Source organism: Anabrus simplex, chromosome 2, assembly GCF_040414725.1.
Source record: "Anabrus simplex isolate iqAnaSimp1 chromosome 2, ASM4041472v1, whole genome shotgun sequence".
Lineage (NCBI taxonomy): Eukaryota > Metazoa > Arthropoda > Insecta > Orthoptera > Tettigoniidae > Anabrus > Anabrus simplex.
In genome coordinates, this window is record NC_090266.1 from 328,349,269 (window position 1) to 328,365,284 (window position 16,016).

General features: G+C 39.3%; 1 protein-coding gene across 4 annotated transcripts in view; it reads left to right on the forward strand.

Annotated features, from left to right (window-relative positions):
- Positions 1–16,016, forward strand: part of LOC136864111 (YTH domain-containing protein 1) — a 541,394-nt gene that overhangs the window by 136,565 nt on the left and 388,813 nt on the right. For all 4 annotated transcript variants that reach the window (XR_010859272.2, XR_010859271.2, XM_067140687.2 and 1 more), the window contains one exon: positions 867–963. Coding sequence is in view for 2 of the 4 variants with exons in the window: in XM_067140687.2 (XP_066996788.2) it covers positions 867–963 (97 nt within the window). In the remaining 2 variants the exon portion in view is untranslated. The remainder of the gene's footprint in view (positions 1–866; positions 964–16,016) is intronic.

Consider the following 16,016-nt stretch of genomic DNA (forward strand, 5'->3'; position numbering starts at 1 on the left):
TTACCAAGGGAGATGTTCAATAAATTTCCAATTTCTTTGAAATCATTTCGGAAAAGGCTAGGAAAGCAACAGATAGGGAATCTGCCACCTGGGCGACTGCCCTAAATGCAGATCAGTATTGATTGATTGATTGATTGATTGATTGATTGATTGATTGAAATGCCTTCTCCATACTGCTAACTGCCATGTTGCCAAAACTGAATTCATTTTTCGTATCTTGTGACGTTCCAGCATTTAAAAGTATGTTTGGTCAATATTTCTCTCTGCTTGTACACACATGCACAGAAATAGTGTCCTGACATAAACAATCAACATTGCCCCACTCCAGTACTGAAAAGTAGGGGAGAGAAGGGATAGTGTTGAAAGCCACTTTAGTGTCAAAAAGGAGGGGAAGGGAGTGAACGGGTGGTGCTGAAGGCACAGCGTGTGTATTGCTATACATCCACCACTGTGCCCATTTCAGTCACAGTAGTCTTGTAGCGGACTGTCTTCCTGCAGGTTGGGAGGTGGGGAGGGGGTGCATACTTTGTTTATATCGGGACACCATTTCTGTGCATGCATGTACAATGTTGATGACTCTTTTCGGTGACCCACTTTGCTGCTTGTGTGTATGTTTAAATGTTTGTAAAGTCATTTTTTAAAATGTCATCTAAACCTAGGTAGTTTGTTTTCACAGCAACATTTTATTTACCTCAGAACTTTGAATTTCTTCTTGCATTCCCGTTCATCCTATATAATCCTCAGAAGTTAAAACATGCATGATGCTGGAGAGTGATGCATGATTTGTTCCTCATCTTATTTCCAGGCTTATTCATGATTACTTAAAAACCCTTTATTTGTTCATAAGAAGTATGTTTATTTTTCAGGTTTCCCATAGCAAACCATCAAAACTGGATAAGAAATGTCCTCCCAAATCAACTGCAAAAGAAGTTTCAAAGAATGGCTATGATGACAACACAAATGGTATGTTATTCTTTAGTTTCTGTGATCTTTGTGTTGTGTAATAAAATATTTTGAGCTATTATTTTAACATTTGCATGAGTGGTTAAAATATTCAGTTTAATGAATAACCCACTTGTAGACTGTTGTGCAGTAGATTTCCTCATATCCGGCATTCAAATATCCGGCAATTCTGAAACCATGGCACATTAGCTTGAAAAGTAAAAAAGGAGCTCTTGGGAATTACGAGAAACTCTGGTGCTTATTAAATTAACAGGGCTTTATTATTTCTGCCTTGTCAATACAAATACGATATAAATAAATATACATTGGTTTTTTACATGTTTCAAGAATAATATCTGTTCTCTTCATCAGCAGTCATTAATGATTTCCAAAATCCCTAAGAGAAGACTTAATGTTATAACACATCATAATTTACATTTAAAAAGTCCATATTAAAAAAAATTAATTAAAAATTGCAAGCAGTGGAACTCTGTTATGGTCAAAAACATGCATCTTATTCTTAAAAGAAAAGAGAACTGTTCATGTTCTCTTTCATTAAAATCTTGTTTATCAAAGCTGTTAACAATTGACATACCATCCATGGTATTATGAAATGTTTTTAAACATAATTAGAGTTAGTTTCTGAAGTGTCAGATTTAAACCATTATTAATATACCGGGTGGTACAGCTGCCCCTATTCACGCAGTTTTATGCAACCCGCAGATTATAGTCGAACCTAAAAATATTGACGTTGACTACTCACTACAATGTCTGATCTTACAACGCTTTCCATAATTCGTTTCTTCGTGTCAAGCAAATCAGCATTAATGATAAAATACCGATGATGGTAAAGAATCGTGAAAATTATGTGTCGCAGAAACGTCCTGTACAGAGAAGATTATTGGTGAATGACTAGAAGTAGCAGCAACACAACAGTGCTAAACAGCAACCCGTGATAGCCGAGCTTGCTAAAAGTTAGAGGAGAGTACCGGTGTTCGTTAGTAGGCGGTTCGAGTCCTGTGTACGACGAATATTTTTATTGCGTTGTTGATGTTGGCGAGAGTCGTGTTGTTGACGACAAATCTAAATCATGATCAGTTCTCATATTGCAGGTACTCAGCTATGTTTGTTTTTTTAAGGAGCTGTTAAAAGAGCTATTTGCAATAAAGTGAGATTGTACCGACAGCGGTGCGATGGGCTTATGCATGGCCATTCGATTAATGAAGCAAATGTTCAAAATGACCACCTGCTTCGTTAATGCACATCTGAGCACGGTGGAGGAGAGACATTCTTGCTTGCTGCGACATATGTGGTGGAATCTGCCTGCAGGCTTCCGTGATGAGCCGCCGTAAATGATTCGGGCTCTCAGGCTCCTGCTCATAGACTCTTTCCTTTAAATAACCCCAGAGGAAAAAGTAGAGTGGAGTAAGGTCAGGTGATCTAGCCGGCCATGTGACCGGACCCCCTCATCCAATCCATCGTCCAGGATATGTCCTATGCAAGTGGTTCCGTACTGCCAACGACCAGTGTGGGGGAACTCCATCCTGCTGGAACCACATCCGTAACGGTGTCATAAGGGGCACATCCTCCAATAAGAGTGGGAGGTACTCACGAAGAAACTCTAGATAGCGTCGTCCCGTGAGGTTTCCTTCGCAGAAATATGGTCCAATTATCTTGTCACCTAGTATCCCGCACCACACGTTGACGCCCCATTGTACCTGAAATTGAGCTCCCCTGATCCAGTGAGGATTTTCAACGCTCCAGTAATGGAAGTTGTGACGATTAACAGTTCCGTTTTTGTGAAATCTGGATTCATCACTAAAGAGAATGTCCATTCAGAAATTCGCATCAGCTTCAACTCTTTGTAATATCCATTGCGAAAATTCTATCCGTTTTGGAAAGTCATCTCCGTGAAGTTCCTGGTGCAGCTGTTGATGGAAAGGGTGGAATTTATGGCGGTGCAATATTCGCAGTACAGATACATGACTGATGTTCAGTTCATTTCCTATGGCCCGTGAGCTTGTGTGCGGGTTGTATGCAATTGCATTTTGAACAGCTTCGTCGTTATTTCCAGACGTCACTGGAGCATCCCGAACGGGGGGTAATGTATGAAATGACCCTGTTGCACGCAACCATCTTTCAACACGTCGAAATGTATCTGCAGTTGGCAGCCTTCGTCCAGGAAATCATTCTTAATACAAGCGTCTGGCTTCCCGTGCATTTTGCCTTGCTTCTCCATAAAGTAGTACCATATTCGCATAATCATCCCGTGAATACATAATGTTTGCATTCGTGCTAACCGTACAGTACGTGCTCACACGTTGCTGGTAGGATTACGATATGCTGTTTCATGTGCCCTACGTATGAAGTGTAGACCGCTGCTAGTTGGTCTTCGAGTCAAACGTGCGCAGTTGCTTGGTTGAATGGGTGGGTCAGAATGTTGACAACACGTGCACTGCGCTTCATTCCCTGTAGTCGTTTGCCATATGGAAGTCTCGTGTTATTATTTCTTTCGTATGTATGCTTTCTTTGTAAAGGTGGCAAATTACTTTTGAGACTTAAGAACGTTAAATATTTATTTCGAATGACCTTACAAGTATAATATAAAAATAAAATTGAAAAGCTCGTAACTAGATTCGAACTCTAAATGCCTGCTAACATATCGTATGCTCGCTGTGATTGGTGCCATGTAGCCACTGCAGGCGACAAAGAATTGGTCTCGTAGCTCTGTACTGATGGAATTACCTACGCTATCGCTTCGATACTGATTGTTGATGTTAAAAGTTCTGAACTCGAATGTGCAAACACCACAGTGAAATAAAGAATTGCGTCTCTCTTACGCCCAGATAGTTGCAACCATTTTCTACGCGTTACTTGGTTGAATGAGTCCAGCGTTATGTTTCAGGTGGTATTCACAATCGGTGCGTATGTGGCGATATTTATGATACCTGTTTATTATAACTTCCGTAGAAGAATATCGGAGACTTCAAAAAGGTCTTCGTAAACGATGCCTAGGCGAATACGAAATGACATTAAAAAATGCATGACTCAAGAATGGTTGGAACCCTTCCTGCTTCAATTAACCTATCGAGGTACTTCTTCCATACGTAATTCCGCGCAGCTATTTGCAACGTACAAGCGCCATCCTTGTAACTCTGTATTCACGAGGAGAGCGGAAGTTCCCGCTTTGACAAGTTACTGATGAGTTACAGCCTTTTGGTCCCATTTTATGCCCTTTTTGATCGCTCTAACGGTAGTAATTACATGGCGTAAGCTATCACATCTGCTGTACGGCATTTGCGTGCCACAGATTATAAACTACAGTGCAAAACACGTTTCTATCAATTTCGATGTGATGAGACTGTACAAAATGGTGGTGCGTTGACATGTCTGTAATTGGTCTTACCCTATCATGTTTTCTATGATACCACGACCGCCCTTTCTATCAAAAGAAAATGGCCTCTTGGACCAATCAGGTGCGCAATTCTCTACCGACAGCTATAGGCGTGTTTATGGTTTGTACAGTATAGTAACATTTTGTAAAAATTAGTAGAGTATTGAACACCGCTCTACATAAAATGGTACAGTGTTTTTGAGATGGACCTTACTTACTGCCTCTTGTACCATTTTTCCATTGTGCGGAGAAGTCTACATCGGGTTAACTGCACATAACATTGCTGTAAGGTGTTGCGCAAGATGGGACTAAGAGGCATTTACGTCCTAGCTGGTTGCATATATTCGGGAAAAAATAGGGGCAGCTGTACCACCCGGTATATTTCTTTAATCCACAAAGGTAAAAATTGCCTATATTTTGTGTATGACAATGCTGAGCCCTTCTCATTAGAGTATGGTAAAGTATGTTATATGAATTTTCTGTGCTCTAGCCCTCAAGTCAGTCTTTGTAAATCTGTAATGAAAACCCATAACTGTTACATTACTATTTATGGACAAAAGTAATTTTAAGCCTGTGTGGGCACAGACTTTGATTAATGACATTTTTGTTCAGCTGTGTGCCTACTGTTCATCTTGCGGGCTGTACAGACACTGAATGATGCACTGCCCGTCCAAACCGCTGTAGCTTAAACATGAAACAGATTGGCGCGGAAGGGAGGTGTTACTTTGACCTGTGTTAGTGCTCAACACTAAGGATTTACTATTCTTTTATCTTCTTTATTTTTCATTCTGTCCTTTTTTATTCTCATTATATCAAGCTGCTAATTTAAATAATGGTTTCACCTCTGAAAGGTTTTCATTGAGATTAACCTTTCAAGTGCTGAGTTACCACATGACTGTTTGGTACCTCAGTGCTGAGTTTTTCCATTCGCATGTAAAAAAATTTGTAGAAGCCTCAAATTTTAACTTATCAGTGGGAGGATTAGCTTAAAATGTTTATAAATGTTCGTTGTTTATGAATCTAAATGCAAATGGAAAATCCTACACTTATGTTCAATATTATTTTGAGAGAAAACAAAATTACACTTATGTGCCCATGCGTGCATTACCTTTATACAAAGTAAAGAGCCAAAATAATATTATTTCCTAAAATCTGTAGGCAAGTAATACATGTAACTCCTTAGAAGTATATAAGTTGATATTTTAAAATACTTTCCAAACCTGGATTGTGGTGATAGTTAAATGTTTTCTACTGGTTGTTTGTAATGCAGATTTGTTCAACTGTCTGCACCAACTCCACTGGTATAAAAGTTTTAAAAAAATCAATGATTTTCGGGTTGTCATTAAACACTACTTGGCCCTCAGACCTGTCAGTTACCTGAAACTCTGGTGAAGAAAAGTAATCCATCCGCCACAAAATTAGTGATGAAATAGCTTTTGTACTCAATGTGTTATTTCTTCTTTCGCTTAGGAGGCTCTGTTTCTCTCTCACATACAATATTTTCGGCACTCTCTGTATCACTGTCACTTTCAAAATCACTTAACAATTCCTTAAAATGATAATCTCCATCACTTTCCGCTGTGGTTAATAACTGAAAGATTCTGTGATCCAAAATAACATCACTGCAAGAGCAAATAAATTGTTGTTCCGCCATGTTTATTTACATCACAGATGAACTCTACAGACGTCTACAAAAAGCTCTGTAAGTTACTTCCCGAAGCAGTAATCTCTGATCAGTTAGTTCTACATAATGCCCAACAGATGGTACTGTAGAACATGTCAGAGTTCAAATTCGCACTCGAAAATGAACCGGGAAACTAAAAAAAAAAAATTAAAATTCTCGCGCACCGTCTATAGACGGGGCGTAGCACTGGTGGACCGGCTGCGTCAGCCCGTCTATAGGCGGGCGTAGCACTCATCGGGTTAAATTCACTGTTGTTCCTTTATGCCAAATAAATTTCTAAACTCTCACGAATATTCATGAATCTACCTTTTTGGGTCAAATTTACAATATAAGTGTCATATCATGCTCTAAATCTATGACGGTTGTCTTTCATGTGTTCACCCATTGCTGAATACATTCTATGTTTAACTGTGTTGACATGTTCTTTGTACTGGACCACAATCCTCCGTGACTGTTTAATATATTGCTATTTACGTGTTTGGCATGTCAGTTTATATATTACCAGTTGGCTCTGTTTAGTGTTTCACTATATGCTATTTGAATTATGTGGGTCCTGTATGCAGTCTCAATCCGGTTTTACATTTTAAAAAAAAACTATTGATATGACTGCTTATTTCTAAAGGTTGAAACATCGTATATCTTTTTCTCTTTTCAGTCGTCGGTTACAGTTTTTCCTGGTTTATTTTTAATTTTATTGCTCTATTAACAACATTTTTGCAGAATCCATTTTTGCAAGCGATTTGATAGATTATGCTTATTTCTCTATTATATGTTTCCTTGAGGTTCTCGTCCACAATGCAGTTAAAATGGCATGCACCTTTGATTTACACAAGAAAAGTTGCGTGGCTTCGTGTAAACAGTCTTGGAATGCAAATTGTTGCACGTGGCACTTGATTCTAGCACAACTTCCTAGTTTCGTGGAATGTCAAAAGTGGCATCATGTAAAAAGCGGGCGAAAGGAAGTTGCGCCAACTGAAAGTGGCGTGATACATTAAGATCATTTTTGTGGCGCAACTTGCTCACGTGGTCATCTGCTGTGGCATTCGAGAAGTTATACTCTGAAATTTATAAATAAATTAAGGCAAGTACGTTCTTGTATATACTGAGAGAGAGAGAGAGAGAGAGAGAGAGGGGGGGGGGGTGCGTGGTTTGGGTCGTGTAGTGATCCTCACTGTTGGCAGGCCTTGAAGGTGGTTTTTTGTTGTTTACCGTTCACACCAGGCAAATTCTGGGGCAGTACCTTAATGAACACCATGGTTGATTCCTTCCCACTCCTAGCCCTTTCCTGTCTCATTGTCACCACATACGTGCCAACCCTTCCGATTTACCTGATTTATTTTTACTTCCGATTTTTGACTGATATAACCTCTAGTACGGTCAGTACTCTTTCCCTAGGATAAAGGATAAATTCTTATGTGCTTGTGTAATTTACGAAACTTCATTTTCATGCGTATTTAGTTGATACTTTATTTCGTTAGTGTTTTGTCCGTCGCCTTCGTGTATCTTATTTCCCGCTCACCACAGCAGTGTGTGCGCTTGATACAGCTGGGGATTCGGAGCGGCGATTGTCCTGCAAGCAAGAGGCTAGCGCGCGCTAACTACTCAGTTAATCGGGACGAAAGAATGAGTTTGTTATTGTGTTGTTTGCGTGCTGTTAACATCGTTTCTGTGCGTAGTTTCGTTGGAGTTGTAGGCCACGTGTTTCTTCTTGCATTTCTATTCTTTCCCCCTCTGTCAAAGTTGTATGTTAATAATGTATGTGACATATTGAATTGTTTTGTAGGTGGTAGTTTCGCGTATTTAAGTGCATAATTTTAATGAGTTGAATGTTTTTAAGGGGGTTGTGTCAGTGACAGTTTCTGGCATTTTCTTTTCTTAAGGCCAAAAAATATGACAAATGCTATCTCCAGGTGTTCAGAGATACCTATAAATTTCCGTTCATTTTACCGTCTGATAAAGGAAACTACCGTATTTTCTCGCGTAATTAACGCCCTTGCATAATTTACGCATCCCCGTATTTTGGGGTCCAAAGTGGAGAAAGATAATGTTCACGTATTTGATGCACCCACAACTTCGAACATCCATCACTCAGCTCTGGATGCTTTTTGAAATAAAGATGTCAACTACTCAAGTAGCAGGCCTCCTATTGCAAAAGCGGCCATTCCAAACACAGGGCAACGTGCTGTTATTAGCTTTCAGGAAATCCCACTGCACTAGTTTTACGAGTGTTTTGGGTATGGGACATTCTGTGATCTCAAAATTGTCAGTCCACAGTATTGGAGTAATACTGCATCATACAGACTCGCGGTGATCAGTTACGCCAAGACATATGGGAATAGAGCAGCGGGCAGCAAGTATTCAGTGTCCCTCCTTCGATGCCCAGCCCTTCTCGTGTTGGACAGTTGGAAAGAATATTTTCTAGTGTCGGTACTTCAAACCCACGTGTCTAACTTACCGTACCTGATGTACCCTATTTGACTTTTCAGAAAAATCTCATGCCAGAATTTTACACCAAATGACGATAACCGCAAATGAGTTGAACCAGTTGTGTTTATATTATATTTGATGTATCTTTTAAATGTAAATGAATTGTACATAATTTGTAAATATTTGAATTCCTTGAATAATTTTTCGCAACCAAAGTTTTCGCCTATATTTTTTGTAAAAAAAAGTGCATTAATTACGTGAGAAAATACGGTATTATGCAATTTGTTGTGTGTATCGGTGTGACATAAATATTATTCGTATGTGTCATAAATGTGAGTGATTAGGTACATTTTCTTATATTTTTGTTTTCTTAGTTGAAGATTTTAAATTTAATGGCCAGTTCGCATTTTAACTGTAGATATGTATGCCTTTTATCCTGTCCTTTTTTCACGTAGACTCTGGTGAAATATATGTGATGAAATCCAAGAATTAAAAATCTTATTTTTGGTTTCTAAAAGTTGGCAGGTATGTCACCATAAGACCTATCTCTGTTGATGTGAAGTAAAGCAAAATTGTAAAATATGTACAGTAGAGCCTCGATTATCCGACCTAAACGGGACCCAGAGTATGTCGGATCAGCAAAAATGTCGGATAATACAGAATTACTTTGAAAATTAACTAAAACAAACAGGAAGGCCATAATGTATTACTAAAACAATAACATGTTTTACAGCACTCTGTTTATTGAATTATCAATTCAATTGTACAGTGCATGCAGTATTGAACGAAAATATTCCAAATATCTTACGAAAAGAAACTTGCCAACAATCATGGATGAAAGGAGTTTCCGCCGATATTTCCTCTTCAGTTTTTCCATCACACCTTGGTCCACTGGCTGGCATAATGACGTCACGTTAGGAGGGAGGAAAATTAATTTGATGTCACCACTTCTAAGTTGCTGTTCATTTGGGTGTGACGGAGCGTTGTCTAGTTGAAGAAGAGGTTTTCTAGGGAGATTGTTTGAAGCTAGAAATTTTTCTACATCTGGAACAAACTGTGTAACAAAACAGTCTTTAAAGATGTCAGCAGACATCCAGGCAGCCTTCTGATTCGTATAATGGACTGGAAGAGCATTAACAGAAATATTTTTAAATGCCCTAGGCTTCTTTGCTTTACCAATCATAAGCAATTTTCCTTTTAAGTACCCAGTAACATTACTACAGGCAAGAACAGTAAATCTTTCCTTACTACGCTTGTAACCAGGTGCAGACGTCTCGGCTTGGGCTGCGAGAGATTTTGATGGCAGCCCAGTCTCATCACAGTTAAAATTCTGACAACCGGTTAATCCTTCAGCAAGTATTATTACTTGACATTACTTTTTAAAATTTCACAACCTCATCGGATTTAGCTGACAGTTTTTCTCCACAGATATTAAGCTGCCTAATGCCGTACCGTTTTCTCCACCGATGAAGCCACCCTGCACTGGCAGTAACTTTAGGGCCCCCTTCATTAAACTCTTTCTGGAAATACACCGCCTTTTCTTGCAGAATGGGGCCAGATATTGGCAGGCCCTTTAGTCTCCACCAAAAGTTCAAAATTAAGTCTACCAGTGTCGGATAACACGGAATGTCGGATAAGCGAAGGTCGGTTGAGCGAGACTCTACTGTACCTGTATATTATTTCTCGTTAATGAAATATAACATTCATCAACATAGATACACATCATACTATTATAATTGCATAATTTATGTAACGTCATTTATAGGTTACAGTATCTCAGAACATGAAATGGACATGGTAGGTGAGGAGAAAGATGATTGATTTAGTTGGACCACAAGAATGTTTATGGAAGGTTGAAGCAGCAGACTATACAAATAAAAAAATTAGGAGTGCTTTCATCGAAATCGGATAAGTGTTCAACATGTCATCGCCATTATAAAATTACAGGTCAGATGTAAGGCTTTTCAGGGGTTTGCTCTATCAACCAGCGTTTTGTCTTAGGTCTGACACTAGACTCATCAGACTTGCAGTTATTAGACTGTGCCTCTTATAATGGGCTTCTGATAAGTTCGCCTGCATACACCCTAGCGTCAGTGGGTAGGGTCTGACACATCCCACTCTGATGAGTCTAGTGTCAGACCTAAGACGAAACACTGGTTGATAGAGCAAACGCCTGAAAAGCCTTGCATCTGATCTGTTTTTGACATGCTCTATTGGTGAAAAATATCTAATTCCCTCCATGGGAACTTAGAATTTTCCATTATAAAATTAAATGAGCCACTGATTACACCTCTTTAGAACCACAAGAAATAAATTTCATAATTAATCCGTTTTGTCAGTCTCAACAAGATAGAAAATCTTAATAATTGAGCAACTCGACCTTTACAATACTGTACAATGTTATTCCTTTCTATGCTTATTAGGAGCCATACTTTTTTGTAATAGCGATACACACACATTTTCTTCATATCCTCTTTCTTGCCCATATATGACCTAGGTACTTAATAGTACCGTATTTTACAAAAATGAACTCGCGAAATATCGTGAAATTGATTTATTGCGCAAATAATCGTGCCATACACCCCACTTGATATGAAAAATGCAAAATAGTATCGGAAAAGCTCTCCAATAAACGTTCAAATGCTTCTGAGGACGTGACTATTGTAGTTTCCTTCTCATTTGCTTGATAGTGCTATGTATTCTCTACACAAATGCACACAAAGAAATGCGCACTGTGTATCGGAAATGTGTATTCAGTTCGACGATCTCTAAGGCAATCGATAAAAATCTACAGTATGTTATCGATTACAGAAAATGGTGTCGTGGTCGTAAGAAGACCGGTCGTAGATACACAGTGCGCATTATACTCTGTTGCAGTGAGAGTTCGCTGCTTATGAACCTTTATGGGCAAATGTCGCATTTATAAAAATGCTGAAAATTAAAGTCACATCAGTTTTTTTTCCGAGGGATGAGGAATGAAACACGTGCGATAAACACTGTAGGGAATCGGAAACACAATGAACATAATCCTAAGCAGCAAATAACAATCGGCGGTACTCGACACATCGCAAAGTAGTTGAAGAGTGATAGACAGCAATTTGTAATAGACACATTCATTCATTCATTCATTCATTCATGCAAGCTAACATTCCTCTTGAGAAATTGGATAGTCTTGGCATGAGGAAGCGGATGTATAGGCCTATAAAAGGAAAGATAAATAATACTGTCTTTATTGTGAAATATGACTGTATTAGTAGGCCTATTGAAAATAAATCGCCTGGTTGAGTAGTAATGATGTTACTATTTTTACGTCTCTCCCTCTACTTTTACGGTTTTCGGAGACGCTGAGATGCCGTAATGTTGTCCCGCAGTAGTTCTTTTACGTGCCAGTAAAACAAGTGACATAGGGCTGACGTACTTGAGCACCTTTAAATATCACCGGACTGAGCCGGGATCGAATCTGCCAACTTGGGCTCAGGAAGCTAGTGCCTTAACCATCTGAGCTACTCATCCCAGACCAGGGAGTACCAGCGTATCCATGAACATCTTCCAGGGCTATATGGCCTTGAGAAACGTAGTGAAAGCACGTCTGGTTGAGGAGAAGAAAGACAAAATAGTTACCGATGTTTCAGTAGGTTGAGACAAGTGATTCAACGTATAAAAAACAGTGTAGGCAACGTATAAATTCATATTACAGGCCAGATCACCGAACTTCATTTCGAGGGATCAGTGATTTATACATTTATTTCTATAACAATTTGTATATTTGGTTTTTCTAAGATCTAATAATGAGGATACATTATAAGAGTTCACTTTAAAACATAAGTAGTGTGGTGTAAACTCTGGTGCAACATTTCTTTGGACGCACATGTTCTTGAGTTGCGCAATAAGAAAAAAAAAAAGCAGACTTGTGTATGTGTGTAAATGGTGCATGCAATTTTTCTTGTGCAACACAAAAGGGGCATGCAAGTTTTGGTGCATCCTTTAAATAAAGGAATTTTCATGGCCCTATTAATCAGACTAAAACATTTTCTTTTGTTGACCTGGATGGTTTGAAGTTTTTCTAATTATTGTGTCCATTTGAGTAGATTTTCTGTATATACGCTATTGGAAATGGTTATTACATCTCATGACTGTTAAATCCAAATAATTTGAAGTTTTATCTAGTGTGTTACCTGTTTCAGTAGTTCGTCAGGTTTTATTTCCTGTACATTGATGATCAGTGATCACAAATATATCATCGATGTTTCTACCCATTGTAACCGGAAAGGCATGCTATCTATATTGGAAATATGTTACAGTCGAAGAAACTTCAGTATGCTGAGAGAGAAATTGGTAAATGATTGGATATTGACAGCTCTGCTACATCTTACTTTCCTCAGTCAGTTGCCACTGATCAACATTTTGGGCTTTCGTCCATGTGGCAGCTCAAAAATGCGTTCTAATACATGACATAACACATGAAAGTTCTCGATGATGGTCAATGATCATCCCCGTAAATCGAGCTGGGAAGAGGAGAAAGTGGAAGAATACATCTGTCAGCTGACGGCAAGAGTATCATGGAAAGAAGCAGAAGCAGGACCTACAGTATTTATTTGTTGGCTTACGATTTATAATACAGTTATGCTGTATTCAAAGCATATCTAAAACATCTGAGGGAGGCATGCATGCAGGTAGATAGACAAAGAAGTTCAAACCTTCGCTGACTGTGCCACAGTCTGGATGCTCATAATTAGAGTGAAAGAACATTGCTGTACCACCCTATTTTCTTGCAAGACTTTTAATGATGTTACTGGGTATGTTGGCTGTTCTGCAGAGTAGGTTTTCTGTATATTTGATACTGGAAATGGTAATTACATCTCATGACTGTTAAATCCAAATAATTTGAAGTTTTATCTAGCTTGTTTACCTGCTCCAGTAGTTCGTCAGGTTTTATTTCCTGTTCAATCACAAATATATTATTGATGTATCTATCCATTGCACCCGGAAAGGCATGCTATATCCAAAATAATCAGTGTGTTACAATCGTAGAAACTTAAGTCTGCTGAGAGAGAAATTGGCAGATGATTGGATAATGACAGCTCTGCTGCTGTCTTACTCTCTTCAGTCAATTTCTTCACCTAATTTGTTCCATAAGATTGGTGGTAAATAGCTTCTGGTAACTTGTATCCAGGGATGATTCCTCTCGAATGTAGCTGGGATTGATCAGAGGCACGAGTTTCCTGAATGCACATCACATCAACATAAGTTTGCAATGCCAGCTTGGAAATGTAGTCACTTTTAGATCTACTGATTACTGATTTGGATGCTAATCTGATAGAACTTTAAATGCAGACCTGGATGTTGTGTGCAAATACTTCAAAATGTGGTGCTTGAAACTGAGCCCTAGTAAAACTGAAGCTTGCTTCTTCCATCTAAATAACCGGCAAGCAGATATCACCTTGAATGTGGCACTTAATATAAGTCTTCTCCCTCACAATACTAACCTGAGAAACCGGGGAGTTACTCTCAACTGAACGCTATTGTACAGGAAACATCTTCCCAACCTAGTAGTCAAATTAAGGAGACGCAGTACCATCCTCCACAAACTTGCTGGCTCCACATGGGAAGCTTGTGCATATACTTTGCGTACTTCAGCTGTGGTGTTGGTGCATTCCACAGCCGAGTACTGTTCTACAGTTTGGGTAAACGGCCCTCGTGAAACCATGCCTGTTATTCGTGCCACAATAAAATCTACTCCTCATTTCTGGTTGCCTGTGCTCAGCAAAATAGAACCACCTAGAATTAGAAGACTGAATAACTTGGTTAGAGAATACATGATGTTATTGGCCAATCCTGATCTCCCCATCTATGAAGATGTGAACATCAGATTCAGATGCCTCAAATCAAGATCTCCTCCTATTCAAACAGCACATGAACTTGTTAGGAGGAATTACAATCCAAAAACTGATAGGCAACTTGGCAGCAAGTGTGGCAGACATTATTCCGCAAGACATGGGAAACCCTGAACAGAGTCCGTATTAACCATGGGAGATGCAAAACAACGATGTTTGAGTGGGGTAAGAGATCTTCCCCAGCCTGACTGTAGTACAGTTAAGCAGACTGTTAACCATATTGTCACTGAATGTGTCGGCAGGTCATTTGTTGGATCAACACAGGACTTCGAGATGGCTTCTACTGAGGCCATACAATGGCTAGAAAATTTAGATCTAAATCTTTGAACACCCTTTTGCTTGCATGATTGTTTCAGCTTTTATAATGTGTATATTTTGTACTTAAAATGTATACATGTATGTTAGTGCTTAGTGTTTATGTATGTTGTTTTGTGTACTGTACCATACGCTGGCAGTAATAATAATAATAATAATAATAATAATAATAATAATAATAATAAACCTAATTTGAATATACTGTAATCCTTGGATGCATACAGGAAGAATTTTAAAAGATGTTTTACAACGTGCGTTCCATACGTAATGCGACCAATTTTTTTCTGACGCAACTGTATACCGCAGCGTGTTCTAACCTGCTGGGCTAGGTGGAGGGGGGTGTTAGCTTCAAACGCTCTTTGTCTCATTTGGCAGCGAGCTGCCGGAGAGTCAGGACGTGCGTTTCCGTCAAGCCCGTTTTGAGTTCATGTAACACGGCACAATGGATCGTTCTGTAGAGCAACGGTACGCTATCAAATTTTTCGTTAAACTTGGGAAGTCCGCCACCGAAACGTTTCCATTACTTCAGCAGGCCTTTTGGGACTGATTGCTTGCCCAAATCACAAGTTTTCCGATAGCACAAGTCGTTCATGAAGGGCCGAGAGGAGATCACAGACGAACCTCGCAGTGGACGGCCATCAACCTCACGAGTCGACGAAAATGTGATGCGTGTGCGCGATTGTTTGAACTCTGACAGACGGCTGAGCCTTCAGTTGATAGTACAAACTCTAAACATGGCAAAAACAACCGTTTTCCGCATTGTGACTGAAAAGGAGGGTCTCGCGCTGCCGGAGGGACATCAAGGACACGTGGAAAGTTCATCATGACAACGCACCTAGTCACAGCGCCTTCATTGTCAACGACTTCCTGGCCAGGACCAACACCCCATTGGTTCCCCAGCCTCCCTACAGTCCTGACCTGGGTCCCGCTGACTTTTTTTGGTTTCCTCGGTTAAAAGGAGTCGTGAAAGGAAAACATTGGGACACGATTGAAAGAATCCAGGCGCATGTTACATCGGCTCTAAAGAACATTCCGGAAAAGGCCTTTCAGGCATGGAAACACCGCCTCCAGAAGTGTATCGATGCAAGAGGGTGCTATTGTGAAGATTTTTGATTATTTGTACGAATATATTCAATAAATGATTTTTTATGAATTTGGTCGCATTATTTATGGAACACACCTTGTAGATATGTCTGTGTGTTTAATTTTTGCTGTAATTGTCTTTGTACTGTGTTAAATTATGCTTTTTGGGGAACACCATAAGAATCTATTTTTATCTTTTTAGATCCAAGCTGAAGTGTTTTATAAGATGCTTTAAATGTATCTCTGTACAGTGTTCTCTTCAGAAATTTTAGTCAGC